This window comes from Hydra vulgaris, chromosome 11 (assembly GCF_038396675.1).
Source record: "Hydra vulgaris chromosome 11, alternate assembly HydraT2T_AEP".
Taxonomy (NCBI): Eukaryota; Metazoa; Cnidaria; class Hydrozoa; order Anthoathecata; family Hydridae; genus Hydra; species Hydra vulgaris.
In genome coordinates, this window is record NC_088930.1 from 41,677,764 (window position 1) to 41,702,675 (window position 24,912).

At 26.9% G+C, this 24,912-nt stretch overlaps 1 protein-coding gene across 1 annotated transcript in view; it reads right to left on the minus strand.

Moving 5' to 3' along the window:
• Positions 1-24,912, minus strand: part of LOC100197697 (cleavage and polyadenylation specificity factor subunit 2) — a 79,482-nt gene that overhangs the window by 23,905 nt on the left and 30,665 nt on the right. Inside the window, exons 5-15 of the mRNA XM_065808868.1 lie at positions 22,410-22,525; positions 22,206-22,294; positions 19,056-19,154; positions 18,905-18,972; positions 18,487-18,541; positions 18,209-18,376; positions 17,977-18,089; positions 13,972-14,071; positions 11,338-11,438; positions 11,166-11,260; positions 6,499-6,553 (exon numbers count right to left, since the gene is read on the minus strand). Of these exons, the coding sequence (XP_065664940.1) occupies positions 6,499-6,553; positions 11,166-11,260; positions 11,338-11,438; positions 13,972-14,071; positions 17,977-18,089; positions 18,209-18,376; positions 18,487-18,541; positions 18,905-18,972; positions 19,056-19,154; positions 22,206-22,294; positions 22,410-22,525 (1,059 nt within the window). The remainder of the gene's footprint in view (positions 1-6,498; positions 6,554-11,165; positions 11,261-11,337; positions 11,439-13,971; positions 14,072-17,976; positions 18,090-18,208; positions 18,377-18,486; positions 18,542-18,904; positions 18,973-19,055; positions 19,155-22,205; positions 22,295-22,409; positions 22,526-24,912) is intronic.

The window sequence follows — 24,912 nt, forward strand, 5'->3', positions numbered from 1 at the left end:
GTAAATCATTAAAGTTTCAAAGCATTATTCCAATATATAGTAACAGCTCAATTAAGTTTACTTTTTAATGGGGTCCTAAAATTTAAAAAAAAAAAGTTCCTTAACTCCTTAAGGACCGGTACTTTTTAAATAAATGCACTAAAAAAATCAATTTTTTTTTATGCTTAGAACTTAGATATTGACATATTAAGAATAAAAAAAAAGCCTGTTATAAATCTAAATATTATTAATTCGATTGATTCTTAGTTGATTTAATATAATAATATTGTTATAAGATTATTTTCACAAATTATTTCGGGCTAATACATAATTAAATGTAAAATATGTGACCGCCCGAGTTATCTCGGGTTCGGTCTTTTTGGACTATATAGCATGACCCGAGATATCTTGGGCCTGGTCCTTAAGGGGTTAAAAGTAGGTCAACCTGGTACTCAAAAGAAGCAAAATAATATATAAATTTCAAAAATAATAATTGTTTTATAAAAAATAAGTCAAAGAACTTTTATATTTATTAAAAACTAGTAAAAATGTACTTTTTTTATTTCTAGTTAAAAAACCATAGTTTTTGTGCAATTAAATCTAAAATAATAATTGTAGTATGAAATTATTATTTTTTTTGAAATTTTTATATTATTTCGCTACTTTTAAGACCCAACATGAAATACTTTTGAAAAAACTTCTTTTTTCAAAATAATAGGGACCTGTTAAAAAGTAAAGTAAGTTGAGCTGTCCCCAAAACACATTATTTAAGTTTGCAATTTTGAACTAATTTTCCTGACCACAAACCACATCAAATCAATGGGTAGCCCAAATAAAGTTCAGAAATTATTTTTTTTATATACAATTTTGAAATGGTCTAATATATTTGTTATGTTTATATAAATCTGCCTATCTAATATATATATATATATATATATATATATATATATATATATATATATATATATATATATATATATATATATATATATATACATACACATAAATATATAATATACATAATGTATACAATATATATATATATATATATATATATATATATATATATATATATATATATATATATATATATATATACATATATATATATATATATATATATATATATATATATATATATATATATATATATATATATATTTATATAGATATATATATAAATTTTTTTTATCCATTTATTTAATCATAAAATATGAAAACTGACAATAAGATTTTATAAACTCACATAGGTAAGCCTTTTTAAGCAAAGGCTAGGTGATACCAACTCTGACTTAAAACACCTTCTGCCTTGGGGCTCTTGGTTGAGTAAAGGCTAGAGATGGTGTCTTGATAAAAATACTCATCTTGGGCAGATGTTAAATGCATTGGGCTACTGTCTTGTAGAAGGCCTCCTAAGCAAAAACTTAAGGGGTAAACAGATTCTATCGGTTGACCAGCCTCGCACCCCTTCTTCATGTATTAGGCTGGCGCAGATGTATTTTTAATACATTGTTTCTAGTTTAGGATGTTGATTGCAGCATATTCTTGACTCAGTTCATGGGTTTTGCTTGTGTCTCTGTATGACTAGGCAACTTACTATATTATCTCCTAATGAGGGAGCTCTAAAACTCAGTTTTATGGTTCTAAGGCCAGCTGGTAGTCAGGTTTCCCGAACTCTGTGGTAGCTCTCAAAGAGGCTGATTCCATCAACAGCTGAAAAATATCAAAGTATTAACAGTGCCATGTTAAGCATGGATGGTGTCCCTGTTTGTACTTTTGATGTGCATTGCAGAGGCCACATTTGGAGCCCTTTGTTACGGCTTTGGGTTTATTAATAATAATGAGGCAATTGCTTGGGCTATTAAACAATGTACTGAGTATTATCTATGCTTTGAGTCAAGTTCTTCAACAAATTTAAAATGAATAAAGTACCAAAAAACTATAAAACACAAAAAACCATCATCATCACCAAGTTCTCTAAACCTATCATTCACTAATATTCGTGGTCTTCGAAGTAACTTTTAATCTGTTGAGTCTTATCTCTTGCAAAGTTCACCAGACCTACTTGCTCTTTGTGAGACTAATTTGAGTTCAGCTGTCTAATCTTGCGATCTTAGTGTTGATGGTTATCTTCCTTTAATTCGTAAAGACTCCAATAGTCACATGCTTGGCCTGGGCATTTACATTCGTAACAATTCACCCATTTGTCGTGAAACTAGGTTTGGATCCATAGACTATTCTTTTATGTACTTTCGTTTAGCATCACTTCACTCTATTGCCTTCCTCTTTGTTCTATATTGCTCTCCTTCATCTCAAGACTGCACTCTTTTTGATGTTATTTCTGATCATATTGACCAAGCCCTCTCTCTTTTTCCAACAGCTAATATTGTTGTGGTTAGTGACTTTAATGCTCATCACACTGAATGGCTTGGCTCTAGTGTCAGTGACTCATCAGGCATTAAAACCCACAACTTTTGACTTTCTCAATCCCTAACTCAAATAGTCAACTTTCCAACTTGTTTTCCAGACAACCCGAATCATTTACCTTCTCTACTCGACTTATGTCTTGTTTCTGATCCTAGTTAGTGCTCAGTTTCTCCACATTCACCCTAAGGTGCTTCTGATCACAGTTTGATCTCCCTAACACTAATATCTCATTATTCTTCATCACCTGAATCCCCCTATTATCGTACCTCTTACAACTACAGTAAAGCTGACTGGGATTCTTTCCGTGATTTTCTGAGTGATGGCCTTCAGGTAGAAACTTTTGTCTTCCTGTCGACAAATGTGCTTCTTACATAACTTCGTGGACTCAGACTGGCATGGAATCTTTTATTCCCTCTCAATGATTCCAGGTCAAGCCTCACTCTCCTCCGTGGTTTTCCTCACACTGCGCTGCTGTGATTACCAATCGAAACCGTTACTTCCATATTTACCAGCAAAAAAATTCTCCAGAAAACAGACGTCTGTTTATTACTGCTAGAAACCATTGTAAAAAAGTTTTGTCTAACGCTAAAGCCCGCTATTCTCAGGTCATAAAATCTCGTATCTCATCTCAAAAATTAGGCTCTCGTGACTTCTGGAGAATCTTAAATAGTATCAATAATAAGGGCAAATCTTCAATTCCACCTCTCTTGTATGGTTCAGACTTTGTCACCTCACCTAAAGACAAAGCTGAATTGTTTGCTAAAAACTTTTCATCAATATCATCTCTTGATTCCACTAGTTGTGTTCTGCCTGATATTGCCAACAAATAGGTTGATCCATTGCTTGACATTTGTATCACTCCAGCTTCTGTATCTAAAGTGATTTCCTGCCTAGATTCTTCTACAGCTTGTGAGCTGGACAACTGAAGCCTGGACAACATACCTGTTATTGTCTTGCAAAAGTGTTCTCCGGAGCTGTCGTCTATACTCTCAAAACTATTCAACAAGTGCTTATCAGAGTTTCGTTTTCCAGCCTGCTGGAAAGCGACATCTGTTATCCCTATCTTCGAAAATTCTGGAGAGCGATCTGAGTCGTCTAACTACCGTCCCATTAGTCTTCTTCCAATCATAAGCAAGGTTTTTGAATCTTTAATTAACAAACACTTAATTTCTCATCTGGAATCTAATAACTTACTTTCTGATCATCAATATGGATTTCGATCTTCTCGTTCTACAGCTGATTTGCTAACAGTAATAACTGATAGGTTTTATCGTGCATTAGATAAAGGTGGAGAGGTTAAGGTCATCGCTCTCGACATTTCAAAAGCTTTTGATAAAGTTTGGCATGCTGGTCTTCTCCATAAGCTTTCTTCTTATTGTGTATCTGGCAACACCTTTAAGATTATTGAATCCTTCCTTTCCAATCGTAGTACAAAAGTTGCCCTCGACGGATAGCACTCTTCTTCTTATTCTGTAACTTCAGGAGTTCCTCAAGGTTCTATCCTTGGCCCTATACTCTTTTTAATTTACATTAATGATCTTCCAGATATTCTCACATCTAAGGTGGTATTGTTTGCTGATGATGCTACTACTTATTCTTGTCGTGGTAAGAAACCAACACTCTTTGATTGCTTGGAGGGGGCATTTGAGCTTGAAAAGGATCTCACTTCTGCAACAGCATGGGGCTTACAGTGGCTGGTGAACTTCAATACAGATAAAATTCAATTTTTTTCAGCCAATCATTATCGCAATAATTTAGATCCTCCTATATTTATGAACGGTGATGTACTCGATGAGTCATCTATTCTTCATCTTCTAGGATTAACTCTTACTTCCAATCTTTCTTGGAAACCATATATCAAATCAGTTGCAAAATTAGCATTTGCTAAGGTTGCATCTCTTTATCGAGCTTGAAACTTTCTTACTCCAGATTCTATTCTCTATCTCTACAAATCTCAAATCTGGCCTTGTATGGAATACTGTTGCCATATCTGGGGCGGATCTTTTAATGATACCCTTTCTCTTTTAGACAAGGTGCAAAAAAAATAATAATGTGAATAAAAAAACAAATACTAACTATATCATGATAACTTTACTAATAATTATAACTAATGATAAAAACAATGGTAAAAATAGTTATACTAAAGTTTATAACTGACAGAAATTAATAAAATAAACATAACAATTGCAAAAATTAGGACAATAACCATAAAAACTATTACTACAATTGAATCACTATCACTATCATTATAAATAATATTAGTAAGATTTAAAAAACAAAGATAAATTAATGATAATAGTAATATTAGTATAGTTAAAGTACAAAATAAAACAGTATAAAATAAAAGTAATAATAGTTTTATAAATACAATAATTTAAACAAAGCAATAATAATAAAAGATAAAATTAATATTCACTAAATATATACTCAAATAAAAATTTCTTAATTTGGTTTCGATTAAGAAGAAGAATGTTGGTAATAATAGGGTAATTAGTTAAAATCTTTTTTTTTATAAATGGTATTATTTTGTTCCAGTGAGAAATACATTGATGTTTTATAGAGCGCTAGCCATATTTATATATATATATATATATATATATATATATATATATATATAAATATATACATATATATATATATAAATATATATATATATATATATATATATATATATATATATATATATATATATATACAGGGCTCGAATTAAGCGTATCGCATTCGCGAATCGCTTTCAATCTCTCCAAAAATCACCATTGTTTAGCTTTACTTGACGTTTATAACTGGCTGTTAAATGTGAATGATGGAGCTTTTGGCGATAAAGCTATCGGTGAAGTTGTTGAACATTTTTCTGAATTTTTAATTGGTGTAGAATGTGATTTGAATAATATACTTCATGAGTGGATCATTTTAAAAGCATACATGTTCTCCATCATAAGTAACAATCAAAATGAGTATTATTTGAAAATTTGGGAAATTGTTTTTTCCAAATCAAATTTGGTCAAAGAATGCTGAAATATTCTTGATATTTTTGAACTATTTTTAATTTGTCCTTTTACAAATGCGAAAGTAGAACGAATGTTTTTATGTATGAATCGCGTAAAAAATGACTGGAGAAGTTGTCTTAGACGAGATCTCTTAGTATCTCTACTTCGGATAAGTGAAGAAGGTCCTGAGATTGACAAATTTGAACCTGATACTGCTATGAACGAATGGTATAATGATAAAGTTAGACGATTGTCAGCAAATTTTCATCATTTCACCGGAAAAAAGAAAAAGAAAGTCAGGAAAAACAGACATTGATCTAGCAACAGTTACAATATCGGATTTGGAAGAAAGTGAAAGCGAGGAATAAAATTGTGACAACTTTTAATTTTATTTTAGCGCATTAAATAATAACTTGTAATGGTGTATGACTTTTTGCTTAGTAAAAACAATTTTTTGTTAGTAAAAATCCTGAAAAATTCTAAGCATTAAACTTGTGAAATGATTACAAAACGATCAAAATATTTATGATTATGATCTAATACTTTTTCTATTACCAATCAAAAAAAGTATTAGATCGTAAAAGATTTTAGACACATTTTTTTCTTTCGCTTTATTTTATTGAATGAAAAAAGTGGACGCTAACTTTTATTAAAAAATACATTGAATGAAAAAGCAACAGATAGAAATATCATGGAAATTTGATAAGGTTACTAAAATAAGAAAACTTACTTAATAAAAACTTAATTATGTTATGACATCTTATGCAAAAATGAGACTTATTATATATGTTTTTATAAATAAGTTAAAATAAATAATGCCCTCTCCCCTCCGGCGGGAGTGGAGGAGGGGTTATGAGCAGCAAAAAAATCACGATAAATTTTTTTACGTTAATCCGAGCCCTGATATATATATATATATATATATATATATATATATATATATATATATATATATATATATATATATATATATGTAAAACATAAATAAATTAGTTTTAACTTAAACAATTCTATAGCTTCTTTTTTAAATTTTTTAAACATACTAGTGTTTTTTTAATAAAAGTATTTTTTAGTAAAATAATTTTTTAATAAAAAGATAATATACCTAACATCAACTTTGACCATTTCACTAACACTTTTTGTAGGAGGCTCTTTAATTTCTAAGTGGAAACATTACATCATTAGCAATTAATTCTATATATTCTGAAAAAAAAAAAAAAAAAAAAAAAAAAAAATCAAAATAGAAATGAAAACTTTGTAACTTCACAATAAACTTGAAATGTCAATAAAGTTACAATAAAGAGTTAAACAATAAAGTTACAATAAAGAAAAAAATTATTTTTATTAAGTAAATCTAAACAATAATAATAATAATGATAATAATAATTAAAAAAAAGTTTAAAAGTATAATTACATTTGTAATAGTAAATAAAAAGTATTAAAACAGATTTTTGGGTTCAGTTTGATATTTCTTTGGGTTCAGTTTGATATTTCTTTGGGTTCAGTTTGATATTTCTTTGGGTTCAGTTTGATATTTCTTTGGGTTCAGTTTGATATTTCTTTGGGTTCAGTTTGATATTTCTTTGGGTTCAGTTTGATATTTCTTTGGGTTCAGTTTGATATTTCTTTGGGTTCAGTTTGATATTTCTTTGGATTCAGTTTTACATTTTGAGAGAAATTTATTCAGACAAGTATAACAATAAAATATTTTGATAGTAATTCTTTATTTAAAATTACTATTTAAATTTCTTTATTTAAAATTATTATTTATATTTCTTTACCTAAAATTATGGTTATATAAAATGCATGAACTATAATTAAATGGAAAAAAATTATAATTAATATAATTATAACATTATATTTAAAGTTTGCAAGTATGTGAACTTGAAAATGTATATTCATATACTTATAAAGTTCAAAAATTAAATTATTTACAACTTTATTTAAAGTAAAATAAAAAATAAAAATACTTCTACTTCAAATGGAGAAAAAAAAAATTTGAAAACATAACAAATTTTCTGTTTATTTTAGCTATTACTTCTTTAATTTATTATTTACTTATTACTACTATTATTATTTATCTTAATTCTATTTAACTATTATTTCTTCAGAAAAATAAATTAAAATATAATAAATTAAAAAAAAAATTGCAGACTGTATTTTATTTAAAATCTATCATTTGATTATTAACAAAAATATGACAATTTCACAAAGACTTGTGAATTTTGATTTGAAGACAGTAAAATGTAATCTTTGTTGTATACAAATTTATATGCTCCTAGCTAAAATGTTAGGTATATTCTTATGGAAATATTCCATGGAATTCTATGAGTGAACCATGGTTTTTCCATGGAATTTCCATGGGGGAATTTCCATTGAAATTGAAATCTTATATAATTGCCATGGTTTTTTTTTCATAGTTCATGTTGCACCATGGGTTTTACAAATGCGCGTTTAAATATGTCATAATATGTTTAAATATGTCATAATAAATGTCATAGTAACTCGTAGAGTTACAATCATTTGTAACTTGAGTAAATAATGTTTTTTGAATTCTTCTGCTTTTCTGTATTTAATAAGATTATAAATTATGTCTTTTATAATGCATCACATTTAATATGATTTAAACTAAACATACAGATATATACAACTAGACATACTTGCAATAGCTAGAATATGATAAATGTATGCATCTTATAATGCATCATAATACAATATTACCAGAGATGTAGGTCTCAGGACTTAAATCTTGGTCCCGAGATGTCTCAAGACTTATATTTAACAGTCTTAGTATTGAAGCTTGGGATCTTGGACTTAGTCTTGGTCTTGAGCCATAATGTCTTGGTCTTTCTCTTGGTCTCGGCTTTTATTGTCCTTCCCTGTCTTTACACCTCTGGATATTATCATATTCTAATGGATTATAAAATGCATATATTTATCTTATTCTAACTATTGCCAATAGCTTTGATTATTTCCCATTACTTGCAATAGTATAGCAAGTATGTCAAGTGAATCAGTTTGATTTTAAATGCTTTTTATTTTTAATGTACATTAGATAACCAGTGTATTAGATAAGCTTAAATAAGCAGGGTATTGGGTAAGGTTAAATAAGCAGGGTATTGGGTAAAGTTAAATAAGCAGGGTATTGGGTAAGGTTAGACAACTAATGTACAAAAGATAACTAGTACTATTTTTTATAATTTATAACATTGTCAGTTTTCATATGCATTTAGTATTTTTTTAAATAAAATGTTGAATTAAGTTCGAATTAAGCGGAAAAGATATAAGCGTAATCTTTGGAATTCAACTTGTAATGATGTTCCAAGAACAACTAAGTGGAAAAGGAAAACTACAGAAATGTTTTAAAAATATCAGAAAGGAAGGTTAATTAATACACAAGACAAGAGTTAAATGTAAGCATATAAAAGCAATGTTTATAAATAATACACTATTATTTATTATAATACAATTATTTTTATTTGTTTATGTTTAACTAATGTGATGTGCTCATCTAAAGTAAAAATGAACTAATTTATGCACACACTTTTATATTTATGTTTTTACATTACTATACTTAAAACTTTTCGATTCTTTGCAAGGTCATCGTAGATGGCGGTCGTGTTTTTTTAACAATTGAAAAAAATAAAAGGAAATAAGAAAAGAAAATCAAAAACTGAGTTAATTGTCAATTGTTAAAATAAAGAATTCAAAAATATCAAAAGAAAATGAAGAGTAAAAAAAAACAAGTCATATTATAAACAAAGAAGCACTTAAAAAGTAAATACTCAAAGTTAACACTTAAAAAAACTTACAAAAGAAAATTCGAACATTGATTTGTACAAGTCGCTAACACCTTTTTTTTCACCATAAATAACAAAAAATTATTATTATTTCATTAAAACGTAAAAAATTATTATGTTTGCATAAAGTTTGTTTTTATTTGTGCTGTTTTGCTAATTGTTTCTATTTTTGTTTGCTGTTGTTACGAATTGAGTGTTTTCATACTTTCTGTCTTATTATTTAATTTATTATAGCTTTATCGTTATTATTATTATTTTTAAGTTAATTTAATTTACACATGGTTTTATTATTATTATTTTTTGTTTGTTCATTTTATTTAGGTGTCACTTCAATGGCTAGTTTTCAACTATATGAGTGACACCTAACCTAATTTTAAAATTATAAAAAAAAACTATTATTATATTATTATTATATTTATTATGTTTTAAATAGTAAAGTAAAAATATAATAAATTTTTGAATTTAATAGTGTGTGCATAAGTTCTTTTTATCTAACTTTTTCATTTATTTAAACTACTGCAGGCAGGTTTGACTGGTGATAGAAATGTTTTACATCTTTTAGATAGATTGGATAAAGAAGTAAGCTTTTTTTAAATTACTATTTATAAGTAATAATATATTTGTTGCTGCCTTGTTCTATATAAATGTTACCAACATACAGGTAACATTTATATATGTGGATAAATCTTTTCATTTTAACTTTATCATTTTATTTAAATTACTACGTTATCAGCAGACAGGTTTGACTGGCGATAGAAATAATGTTTTATATCTTTCATATAGTTCGGACGATGAAGTAAATAAATTACCATTTTTACAATTTACCATAAGTAATAATATATTTGTTGCTAACTTGTTCTATATAAATTTTATCAACGTACAGGTAATATTTATATATATGCATAAATCTTTTTATTTTAACTTTATCATTTTATTCAAGGTTTGACTGGCAATATAAATGATATTGTACACCATGTAGATAGCTCAGACAAAGAAGAGATAAAAATCTTAAAACTATAATTTTTAAATAATGATATATTCACTGCTACATTTTTCTATATAAATGTTACCATTTAGCAAGATTTATACAGAACATTCAAAAAGTTGTGTGTTGATGCGTAATTAGAGTAAATTATAATAGATAATAATTATAAGTATAAATAAATTAGTAAATAAAGAAAATTAATCAGTATGTATATATTAATCTTATAATGTATTGTCTAGATTGGGGAAATGGACAATAATACTAACTGTGGTGAAAACAATAATGAATATCAAAATATGAATGGTAATTTGTTTGACGATTACCTGGTTCTGTAAAGATTTAAAACTGTAACTTTAAAGAACTTCAATACTCTTAAAAAATAGTCTTAGAGTATATAAATTAGTGTAAATTGTCTAATTACATTGTCTAATTATCTAATACCAATTTGAGTTTAAAATCTGTAAACTTCCGTCTATTTTGAATCCTTTATACAACAATCTAGTAATGTCAATTTAGACCAAAACATTTTTGAACTTATCTTTAGCTTCAGTTAATGTTAAACTACGTAAACACGCACATCAAATCAAAAAAAAAAAAGGCATCCCAAAATAAACCCTGATATCACCACCACATGATTTTACACTTGTGTGGTTTAAAGAGCTTACAATAAAGCTGTTTTTCACGACAGAATGCTTCTCCAACAACAACCTGCTATTTGCTATTCTTTTTCCTGCAACAAGGTATCTGGTTGTTGGTTGGAACTACTAAAAAAATTACCATACAAGGTTTACAATCTAATTATGAATGTGTTCATGATTTAATTTATTGTCTTCATATTCCAGTGAAATAATTACCTTCATATTTCTTTAAAATATTAAACTCAAACGATCTTGCATCAATATATATTTATCAAAAAATTTATTTGACTAAAAAAAAATGCATATAAAAATAAAATGGTTTCTATCTGTGTTTGAGATAAAAATGTACCTAATGCCTCTAAATCCTCTTTCATATCTTCAATGGTAATCTTTGGTCCTTCTTCCTCCATTAAATTATTTTCAATGATAACATAATCTTCAGGTCTAAAATTATTGTAACTTTTAAACATAATAATCAATAACAATTAGAAAAAATTGGCGACACCTAATAATTTCCTCACCTAATAATTTCACCATAATCATCCCACTTAAGCCTCTCTTCTTTAAATGGAAACATTGGATAGATTTTGGCTTGTTTAAAAAAACTGCTCTTATGTCGTAGCTTAAAGATAAATAATAACTGATATATATATATATATATATATATATATATATATATATATATATATATATATATATATATATATGTAAATTATGTTAGTGTATTTTACAAATAGAGTGCTCAATGTTCTTAAAGAACAGAGCAATAATAAATTAGTAAAAAACACTTAATTTATATATATATATATATATATATATATATATATATATATATATATATATATATATATATATATATATATATATATATATATATATATATATATATATATATATATAGCCCTTGGAATTAGAAAAATGAAGTTGGCATTTACCGACCTTAAACTGTTAGAGGTCAGTATCAGGTAGACAAAATAAATTTGACACAAAGGGGTTACTATAAAACATAGTAACAAGGTGAATTAATTTTTTCAGAACTCAAACACTTTTTGGTCAACACTGCCAAAAGCCAATCTTAATTCCGCTGGCTATATATATATATATATATATATATATATATATATATATATATATATATATATATATATATATATATATATATATATATATATATATATATATATATATATATATATATATATATATATCAACCCTCGGAATTAGGGTCCGCATTCGGCAATCCGACCTAACTGCCGACCTGAAAGTGTTTGAGGTCGGCAAAAAATTGCCGACCTCCTTTCTATGTTTTATGGTCACACCTTTGTATCAAATAATTATTGCCGACCTCAAAAAGATTGAGATCGGCAAATTATTGCCGACCTTATTTTTCCTAATTCCGAGGGTTGATATATATATATATACATATATGTATATATATATATATACATACATACACATACATACATACATATATGTATGTATGCATATGTGCATATATACATGGTTGCCACTATAACTTTGGAATAAAATTCTCTGATTTTCCCTGATTATTTCAATGAAATTGTGGTTATTTTTCTCCGATATTTCTATCATTCATACTAAAATACTTTGCATTAAAACTTCAACATTAACCTCCTTTTCTTACTTTTCTTACCTTTTTTTACTCCTTAAAGAAAACAAACTGTCTGCTTTTCATATACAAGGAATTTCTATATTTCTGCTTTATATGGAAAACCAATAACTTGTTAGAAAAAATAGTATAAAATTAAAGAACACCCTGATTTTTAAAAAAATCAATCTTTTTTCCCTGATTTTCTCTGATCATATCTAAATTTCCCTGACTTTCCTGAATTTCCTGATTTGATGGCAACCCTGAATATATATACACACACACACACACACACACACACACACACACACACACACACACACACACACACACACACACACACATACACACACACACATATAAGGGTTTTAACATTTTAATTTTAACATGGCCTACCTAATTAGAATTAATACAAACACTTGATATATACTCTGTTTTTTTGCTTTGCGTTGACAAAAACAATCCCAGGACAAATCTTGAAATATTTTTATAGAAACAATATAAAGGTATGTATGTAAGGGGGGTATTTTTGAAGGTATGTAGGGTGGATTTATGTAGGGTACATTTAAACCTCAAACCTCTTGATTGTTAGTCATTATTTTGAATGCACGTACAACAACAGGCCTTGTTACGAGATTTTGCTGCGTAACGAAAACACGTAACGCATTTCTAAGTAACTCAACTCGGCAAATATATTTTGTATTGTTAGAAGTTATATTGTGTCACTAGCGTCTTTTCAAGTACCGCATTGCAATTAAAGTTATTTTATTAACGCGTTAAAAATCATACAGTTTTTTTTTTCTCACTATAACAAAAGTTATAAATAAAATCTAAGTTCCTATTTGAAAAATCATTTTTTATTATTTTTTCCAAATATGAACTAAGTTTTAAACTATTATGACAAAAAATAATTTTTATATTTAAAAGTAATTTATATATTTAATTCCTTAAGATAAAACTTAAAACACTTTTTTTTTTTAACTAATTTTTAACAACAACAAAAAATTATTAAACTGTTCCTTTAAGAAAAAATCAATTAGTTTACAATTGAGGTTAAATGCTTTTACTTACGACTTTATTTTTTCTGAATAAACGTCACGTTAACGACATCAAAAGATAATTTAAAATATTCTAAAAGATAAAAGTTTTTGCGTAGCGCGACACTGCTGAACACGTAGACAAATTGCCTTTTCACAGAAAAAATGCGAGCTGCGTAACGCTTCTTAACAAGGTCTGCAACAACATTCCAGATTACACATGTATCTAATTTTTACCAACATAGTTATAATATCTTTTCGTAATTGATATGTTGTATCTGCATCATATCTTATATAAAAAGTTATATACAAAGAGAAATGTTGAAAAATTCTTTTAAATTTACAAATAACTGACACTTCCAAAAAAAATTTAGTATAGAGCCATCAGTGAAAGTTTGTGCTAAACTAAAGCTGCATAGGTAACTTGTGTGTGCGTGTGTGTGTTTTATGTTTGAATATATTTAGTAGGACTTTTTCATTATCATTTTATGAGAAAAAATTTTTAGAACCTTTTCATTAGTTATCATCAGATCATACTTTGACTTATTCAAATTTTCCTCCTCCATTTCTTCTTCACTTTCACTTTCATCCTTGAACACATTTTCTTGCCTGAACAATTATAATCATGTTAAATTTAAATATTTTAATTTTTAAACATAATTATCAAAAATTTTTAAACATAATTATCAAAAATTATTTAAATTTTACAAAACTATAATAACTGATACTTCATTAAATTTATTATGGTAACTATGGTAATAAATTTATTATGGTAATAAATTATAATTAATATATATTTATATATATTTATAGTATAATTAATTTAACAATATTTATATTATTGTCTGAAACTCTTATCTTAAATTGTGGGTCTTGAGATAAGATGTAAAATAAACAAATATACATGGTATTTATTTACCCATACTCATGACTTCATTGTACTGTAGCAGAATCTTAAAGCATTATAATATGTAAGCTACATATATATGAACAGTAAAATATTAAAGTACTCTCATATAAAATCATCAAATATTAATATATAAAATTATTAAGATTACCATTTTATAAAGATTAACACTTTATTATTATCTTATCAGAATGGTTTTACATAAAGCAAAAGTCATACAATTAGTCTGTTTGAATATATGGATAGAGTATAGAGAGATGTTGCAAATGGCAAATCAATTGATATTTTTATGTCACAGAAGCCATTGATAAAAAATTGCACAGAAGATTAATAATAAATCTTGAAGCTTATGAAATTGCATCTACAATATTGAAATGGATACACTCTTTTTTTAACTGGTAGAAAGAAAAAAGTTGTACTTGAAGAATATAAACCATCATGGGCAAATATAGCAAGCCGTATGCCTCAAGTATCTTTTCTTGGTCCAAATTTATTTCCAATATACATTGATGATCTTCTATTTCATCCAATAGTTCAGCATTTTTGGTTTTTGAGATAACAGACTAATTGTGAGTGACAATTTATTATTTTTATTTTAAATAAATTTAAAATTAAAATAAATTTATTAAACAATTTATTTACTATGATATTGTATAAATGACTTGTAAGATTGTGCTTCTTGCTTTGCAAACAATAAGAAATTGTAAAATTTGATAATTATATTTTTATTAACTAACTTTTAAGTGATAATTTATTTAAACAGATAGATAAATAAAATGTAATGGTATTTACAAGTTTTACAAAATGTAATGATATACTACAAGTTTAATTAACTTATTCAATGATAAATTTTTTATACATTATTTTATTTATCAAATTTAAAATGATTTTTTCAAAAAAAAAAAACAAAAAAAAAACAACAACAAATTTATCTAGTCTAACAATTATTCACAACAGTTATGTCACTCTTTGGTCAGACTAACCTAATTTTAAAACTAATGCCTATATTTTTTTATTCTGATTAAGCAAGGCTGCAAAAAATCACTATTTATGTTAAGAATTACCAGAATTAAAATAGAATACTGTTAAAGAGAAAGAAAATGGTTGATAGAAGACTTAAAAAACACTAAATTGTATGAGTCTCGGAAAAATGAAGAAGTGAGAGAGTTACAAAGCATTGCCAGAAAAGCAAAAATTTTATTTATCTATATAAATAAAAGTTTTTAGAACATGTAGGGAAAATAAAGTAAAAGGATGCAGCTGAATAATGAGTCAAGCAAGAATAAGAACAAAGAAACATTTAAAAAAGTAAATACTCAAAATTAACACTTTAAAACACTAACAAAAGAAAATTCGAACATCAATTTGTACTAAGTCGCTTCCAACTTTTCTTTTGCCAAAAATAACAAAAAATTATTATTATTTCTTTTATTTTGTAGAAGTTTTTGTGTTTTCATTTTTGTAGTTTTTGCTTTCATTTTGTAGTTTTTGTGTTGTGCCTTTTTGTTTGCGTAAAATTTGTAATTATTTGTACTGTTGTGAGTAATTATTTTTATTGTTGTTCGCTGTTTTTCTATTTTACTAATTTTTCTACACCTTTTTTTTTTTTTTTTTAAACCTTTCTTTTTTTCGCCAAAAATAACTAAAGATTGTTTTCAATTTAATTTTGTAGAAGTTTTTGTGTTTTGCCTTTTCGTATGTGTAAAGTTTGTTTTTATTTGTGCTGTTTTGCTAATTGTTTTTATTTTTGTTTGCTGTTGTTATTAATTAAGTGTTTCCTTATTTTTTGTCTTATTATTTAATTTATTATAGCTTTATCGTTATTATTATTATTTTTAAGTTAATTTAATTTACGCATGGTTTTATTATTATTATTTTTTGTTTGTTTATTTTATTTAGGTGTCACTCCAATGACTAGTTTTCAACTATATGAGTGACACCTATCCTAATTTTGTAAAAATTATAAAAAAAGAACTTGTAATTTTTCAATTTTTGGTTAAATAAATAAATTATTAATAAGTTTTGGTTGAGATAATAGCTCATTAGAGTAACGACCTTTAAAGTATTTTTAAAAGAGAGAAAAAGATTTATCAACCTTATGACTATGGGCTAGTGGTTCAAGCTTGGCAAAAAGAGAAAGTTCAACTATAACCAGCCCAAATATGACAACAGTATTCCATGAGCGACCTTAGCAGATGTTAGCTTTGTAATGGATTGCATATATGATTCCTATTAGAGGTCAGTAATGAATGATAATCCAAGAAGACATAAAGTAGAGGACTCAATGAGAGTGTTGCCATTCATTAATATAGGAATATAAAATATAAATATAAAATGAGTGTTGACCCTCAAGGACCACTTTAATATTACGGTTAGAAAAAATGATTCAACAACCTCAAAACATTTCTTGATACATCATATGAAGCAATCTATGGAGAAGAGCAGGATGCTAGACTTTATCAAAAGCCTTGATCTGTTAAGAGCATTAGTCCATGCCTCACCACCACTAATGGCCTTGCCTCACCACCATCTTATGCAAGATAGAACCTTTCTGTTATAATAGTTAACAAGTCAGCTGTAAAGCCTGAGGATCAAACTATTGTATTGATTGTCAGAAAATAATTTATTAGACTCAGGATGAGATAAAAACTTGTTATTTTAACGACTCAAAAGGCTTGCTAATAAGAAGACTGATTAGATGATAGTTAGGTGATAGATTGATAGGTCAGAATGTTTCTAAAGTTTTTAAAAACTAGAGCCACAAATATTTATACAAGTAGTATTTAAAACATGTAAGTTATGAGAGTCTCAGGTACAATTTTTTTTGGAAGTAAATATGTTTTTTTTTCCTTTTATTCACCTTTTTTTTAATGTCCTTTTTTTTAAAAAAAATATATTAGATAATATTAATTAGATAAAAACAAGAATCAAAATCAGTACCTGAATTGCAACATTTACCATTAAATGGTAAAATGAAAAAAAATTGACATCTTTAAAATAACAAAAAATGCAAGGCAATCTCACACAAGTGCATAAATGTAAAAATCTATAAACGGTATCAAGACACTGAGAAAGTTGAAAAATATACTGCACCATTCGTGATTTTTAAATTTTACAAACTCATCTTCAGATATTTAATGACAAACTTTTATTCACTGATTAGAAATATACACACTTATTTACTTGATCAAGTTTGTAAAAAATTTAACTAGGCAATAAATCTCAACAGCATTTTTAAAAATCTAATTTAGGGAAGAGTAGAAGGAGCTTTTAAGTCATTACCCTTCAAAATCTTTTGTGTAATTGTAACACTGAGCTACAATAAAAAAGACTAATTACTACACTTTTTTTCATAATGATAAAAAAAATTAAAATAAAATAAAAAGTTTAATGACTTAATGAAAATGAAGAAAAAACTTTTTCAGCTTTCAGATCCAGCTCCATTTTCTAATACAAATCTTTAATTCCTACAGGTAAAATCCCTGTAGGAATAAAAGTTTTTACAACAGTATCTCTATAGTTATAAACTTGTTATGTTATAAACTAATAACATACTTATGCAATAAAATTATATTGTTAATAGTATAATTAAAATAATCTTTAATACCTAACATCAACCTCAGTTAGTTTGCGTTGAAGTTTTGCTTGACGAGCTTTTTCTTTTTCAACTTCTAAATACTGTGACAGCTCAAGCCCTTCCAATCTCACTCGTTTGAACACCTAAACACAATGATTACATGACAACAATAAGAAATGAAAACTTGATAAAAGATTACTTCTGAATAAGGAATAAAGCTATGTAAAAGATACAAACATACTAACAAACAAAAAAATCAAACCTCGAGTTCTAGAGAATCAATTTTTGGATTATCGATTAAAGTTCGTGCCAAACTTCCAGGAGAGGTTTTGAATGTAAATATTACACTATTCTTTGGATTTGATGCCCATTGTACAAAAAGATCTTTTGAAAAACCACAGTTCATGTCAGCAGCACTTGCTAACACAACCTTTATATTTTTGTAAAATAAGCAAGACAAATTGGATAATCAAGAAAAATAAGTAAAAAAAAAACAAACAAACAATATAAAACTTAAATAAAGTAAAACATTACTTATACCTTAGGAGAAGGTAATTGGTCTAACTCTTTAAGGAAATGACATAAAGTTATATGCCTGTAAAAATTATATCACAAATAAAAAAAACATGAAAAAATTAAAATAAATATATCTTTTATATTGGCAATATAATATAGAAAATAAAAATACAATAAATTCCCGTTAACTCAAACCTCCATGTGACCAAGGAAAATGATTCAAAAAAACTAATGTTTGACTTAAGCAAATTAAAACAGTTGTTATTGCTTTCAAGGGACTATAGAAATTAGTTTGAGATAATAAAAGTTCGAGTTAACCGATGTTCAACTTACCAGGAATTACCTGTACCTTTTTTTAAAAAAAAAGACTGTATTTAACTAAGCTATGGTCATATGTTAATATATTCATGCATAATTTATATCAATACAAAATAAATCTTACTTGAAAGCAAAAGGATTTCTACGATCTACTTCAAAACTTTTCATCATCCTATCGCTCATCCACTCCACCTTACAAAAAGTTTCAAATATAAAATATAAAATATAAAAACTAAACAACAAAAATATTAAAAGTGTCTAAAAGAAATACATACTTGACTTTTGGCAAATTCAACAACATTATAACTGACGTTGTTAAGAAGAGCCAACGAATAAACTGACAAACCAGATTCTTTAGCACTCCACATTTGATCCTAAATGTAAAACATTAAGTTTGTTAACGAAACTCTCTCTTTAAGGAGTTTCTTTATTTTCTCTTAAAACTTCTCTTTTAAATAAGTCTTTGAAGAAATTATTAGAAATAAATGAATGTTTTAATCACTTCCTAAGTATTAAAAAAATTAATTTGTCTTAAAAAAATCATTCATTCAAAAAATCATTCATTTCAGCATCACTTATAAAAAGGTTAGCCATTCAATAGTTATTCATTTCAGTATCATCAATAATGAGGTCATTTCATGTTAGCTTCATGTGACCGAAAGAACTACAACTGTCAACTTAGCAGAGTTGTTATTCTTTGGCCTTGCCTTAAGGCCAAAAATTTAGGCCTTGACCTTGAAACTGTTGACCTTGGCCTTTAAAAAAATACATATTTTCTTATTGATTTCGTTGAATTTTGTGCATAACCTTAGTCTGTTTTTACAAAATGTTGTTTTATTGTCACAGCACTTGCTACTTTTAATAACAGTTTTTTTAATAATTGGCCTTAACATTAGGCAAAAATTGAAGTCTTTTGTCTTGAAAATGTTTGCGTAGGCCTTGGCCTTGAAACTCTTAATCTTGGCCTTTACCTTAAAACTCTTGGCCTTGTAACATGTGGCCTTGGCCTTGCTACTTTTGGCCTTGTTAACAACTCTGCATCTTAACATAAAGCCAACATAAATTTAAATAAAGTAAACATAAAATTTCCTTCTTTCTCAATTGTTTTTACTAATATACTAAGTGATACTAGTAAAAATAGCTGAGAAATAGAAATTTTGTTTTGATCTTAAGTTGTTGTTATTACTACTGCTAATGGTAATCAATATTTGTGCTACCAAATGTCTGCATTTATTTTAAATGGCATTGAGATCACCTTGATTTTTTATAAAATAATGACACACATGCGTATATACTGGTTTCTGCAAAACTGAATATTGCATGTGCAGTGAAAAACTAAAACAGACTTGGAGGCAAGTGAATATTGTATGGGCAGGGAAATACTAAAACAGAAAAAGTCTGTGCAAATGCCTATTGTTAGGGCAAAAAAATATTAAGCTTGAATATTTTTTTGCCCTAACAATATAACATTTTAAATATGCAAAGTTGCATTTTTACTTTTTTTGTTTAAATAAAATGCAACCAAACCTAATAAACATTAATTAAAAATTAAAATTTATAGCTTGTGCAGGCTTTGTTTTGCCCACATAAACTGGCTTATATTGGTAAGAAGGCAGGTATGGGCAACAGCCCACCATTCCTGCTGAAGCCATTCAACAGTCTACCATTCCTGAGTTGTAAAATTTTGTTCTTACTATGAATTTTATTGAATAAACTAAACTAAAAGTTAAACAATAAATGCAAATATAAACATAAATTATATGTGTAAACATTTAAATCTTATGTTTTTACATTTAAAGTTTTGAATAAAGATGTTTATTTAAAGTGCATTATAACTTTGAAATTGAGTAACGTAAGTTAAAGCTGTGTAAATTTTCTCAAAATTTTTAGCACTCTAAAGATTCAATTTTTTGCAAGATTACTTTTCTTATTAAAACTTTTTTAATACATTTTTATTTAAAGTTATTTGCTAGAGTATTAAGACTTTATTAGTACAGCTTTACATAACAAACATCCAGTTGACATTCCATTTACTGATTATGTGAAAGCATTTGACACTGTATCACATGAACATGTTATCCATAAAATTAAATCATAAGATTTTAATAAAAAAATTTGCGATGTGGATAAAATCTTAAGTAAAAAACAACAACAAGTAGTTTTGAAAACGTAGGTGAAAAAATCTGACTGACATTCAATTAGAAGTGGTGTAGTACAAGGATCAGTACTGCTTTTATTCACAATATTTATAAATGACTTTTCTTGTCAACTTTTCCTTGTGACAAAATATACGCTGATGATAGTAAGACTCTTGCTGAGCTAGACAAAATCGAGACACTAAGAAACGAATTACAAAATGATATAGATAAAATAGCCAAATGGTGTCATGTATGGAAGATGAAACTTAATGTAAGTAAATGTAAAATAATGCATTTTGGTACGTATAATAAAAAGAGAGAATATACTATCTTAGACTAAAATCATAACATACGAATTCAAATTGAAGTCTCTGATTTAAAAAAAAACTAGGCGCTATGACATCTACTGATGGAAAATACAGCCAACATATCAATTACTGTGCTAACAGAGCAACCAAAATGCTAGGTTTAATTAAACACAGTTTTGAATTCTAAACCATCTCAATTGCTAAAATATGGTATAAAGCTTTTGTTAGATTCCTTCTTGAATGAGAACTCTCGAAATCCTATTTGACTTGTTGTCTGAGAATGTTGTCCATTAGGAGAGAATTTTATTCTTAATAGCATAGTCACTGTATGGAATTGTTTTCTTCTATCTATCGTGCTATCTACATCAGTGAAAGTATTTTTAAAATGATTAGATGAATATATTAAAAGCAAACATCAATTCACCGGCTGATATAGAGTTTGCTTTTTTCACACTCTTGTTTAACATTATAAACATTAAATTTTTTGTTATAAATTATTTTCATTGTTATTTTGTTAAATTATAGCAACAAATAGTTATTCTGATTATTTAAAGATTGACAAAAAATTCCAAAAGAATTTTTTAAACTCTTTGAATATCAATAGATAACTTCAAATAAATCAATTAAAAACGAAATTTTTAAAAACTTTTGCGGGACTTACTAAACTATTAAAAAATATAATTAGAATAAAAAAAAAGTTCACAAAATTTTTTGTAGAGCCCCTACAAAGGAGGAGCCAGTTTTTCGGATATTGGCCAATTCTTTATACCAAAAAACTGATGAAATCACATTATATGCTAATTTCAGAACAATTTATTTGATTTGTTTTTATATTAAAAACAGTAATACTTTCTAGAACAGCAGGGCAACTTAGACAAAAACTGTCAATGCATTGTTTAAAGAAAATGTTATTTATAATTATTTATTTGTAATTATTATGTAACAACTTAAAAAATGATAAGAATGAAGAAAATTTTACCAAAAGTTGCATAAGCTCTAGTATACGACCAGCAGTATCAACAGCAAGAAGAACATTTCCATCTTGCCGCAATGCCGATAAAATAGAATCTTCAAAAAAAAATACAGTTCCAAATTAATACAATATAAAAAAATAAAAACAAGCTTTAAACTAAGTAAACTAAATTAAAATAATAATACCTAAATAATCAAAAAATAAACATACTCATTAGCTGAATATCTCTTTCCTTCCTTCGTTCCTGGTTACATAGTGCAGCATATGAATCAGTTATAAGAAGTGCAGGTCTGCTTAAAGTTTCAAGTACAGCCCCATTGAGATGACTACAATAAAAAATAGCAATGTAAAATTTAAAAAATTTTTAAAAATTTTATTTTTAAAACCGCTTGTAAGGAAAAGGCTTCGTGAAAATAAAAAAATATTTTGTCTAAAAAAATATATATATATTTATATATATATATATATATAATATATATAATATATATATATATATATATATACATATATATATATACATATATATATAATATATATATATATATGCATATAGATATATATATATATATATATATATATATATATATATATATATATATATATATATATATATATATACACATGCACACACACACATATATACCCTTGTTTTATATGTAAGATTTTTTTTTTTTATTTTAAAAAAATTTTAGGGGTAGAACAAGGCCTCAAAATACTTTTTTTTTTAAACCTTTTTTTAACATTTTTGACCCTTGTGTGCCACCCTTTAACATTATTTTATTTAATTTTTTTTCCTATATTTGTTTTCACAATGACTAATATTAAAAAAATCTGTTTATTTTTTTTCTCAACACTGGAAAAGTTAAAGAAAAGTAAAAAAGTAACAAAAAAAAAATTATTTCCCTATTTCTACGGTCTTTTTTATTACAAAATCCACTTTAACTAGTCAAATTATAAGTTATTTAAATATGCTATATTATTTTGGATATTAAACTTAGTAAAGTATCTTAAGTAAGGTGGATCAGCTCTCCTCTAATAATATACCTTTCTTTAAAGTTGCAGGAAGCCAAAGCAGAAAAAAAAACAATATTAGACACAGACACAATAAATAAGACTTCAATAAAATAAGACTTTTTTAAAAAATTATTAACAATTGTTCAAAAGTACTATTAGTTGTATTTGATGCTAAATCTGTTTTCTTTTCCTCTTGCCTTCTTTTGTAAAAATGGTTAAACAAGGACAAATAATATCTTTTCTTCTTTTTCAAAGATAAAAATAGTAAAATTTCAAACTGTAAAGGGATCTTAAGCCACTGCGACTCACTCTTTCCATGTCTAATTTTATCAAAGATAAACCAAGATTGCTCAGTTACTATAGCACTAAGAGATGGAGACTGATCTTGTGCAAAATCTAGAGAGTGAAGCTCTTTATTTACCATAACATCTTCAAGTGGATATACTTCAGGTTTTCTAGGAAGTGTACTGTACAATACTTTGTCAATATCTTCTCTGTTCAGGCAATGTTTATTTGCTAAAGCAAACACAACTAAGGTAGGATCAAGATACCAGCTGTACCTGCCAAATAATTTTATTGCTGAAGTAGCTGCATGAAGATTTACATCCATGAACCTCTTCATCTACCACAGCGTTTTCATGTCCTACAAAATATTTTAACAAAATTAGATTAACTCATCAATCAAACAACAAACTAATCTTTTTTAATTTGTTTTCTTGTTTCTTCTAATTATTTTTAACCTGATATCTATATTAGGTTAAAAATAATTAGAAGAAACAATTAGAAAAATAATTAGAAAAATAATTAGAAGAAACAAGCAGTAGTTGCAGATACTGCTCTAAGGAACTACTGAGTGTAAAAAATGCCTACAAATATATCCATATCTCTTTTATATTTTCCTCTGATAAGTTTGGAATGATTTCCAACAGTAAATATATTTTAAGGTAATATAATGTTTTTCCCATGATTCTTGCATGATACAATGGACAAATAATACAAAACTTCTATTTTTGAGAAACTGCCATTAATTATTTTAGGTGTTTAAAGAGCTGATTGTCTGGACCAGACATTTTACTACCAGGAGAAATCTTGTAAGAGTGGGCAATATGTCTTTCTAAAACAAGACAGGCAAGGAAAAGCAGTGGCTGCCTAAACTTATGTGCCATTCTTTTTATTATTCCTTGGTGTTTCCACTGTTGGAAGCAGTAGTATCAAAACATATACACTGTATATGATAACTGAGGTCAAAAGATTCTACTAGATTGTAAACTGCTTTGAACTGTATTTCTACAACTTTTTATATTGATTCATATTGAATATATAAATCAGGTGCTGCATTTAAATATGAATCAGGTGCAGGTAAATATGAATGAATGCCTAGTAGCTTTTCTTAACCACTTTTACTAGTACAACAGCATGGCTGAAATATAATGATGATTCAGATAAAACAAAATCATTTATTTCTCCTCCTGAGATAGCAATATCACTGCAGTATTATACTTTGTTCTTCTTTGTAAGTATTATCATTTAGCTCACTTTTAACAGAGTCATTGCATTCTGAGCTTAAAAAATCCGTGAAATCACTTTCTGAGCTATAAGATATATGTGCAGATATCTCAGCACCCTTTTTAAAGCCAATATTAGAACCTAGACAACCTTGTCTTTTTTCCTTATGCAGCAGTTCTTTTTCGGCTTTTGG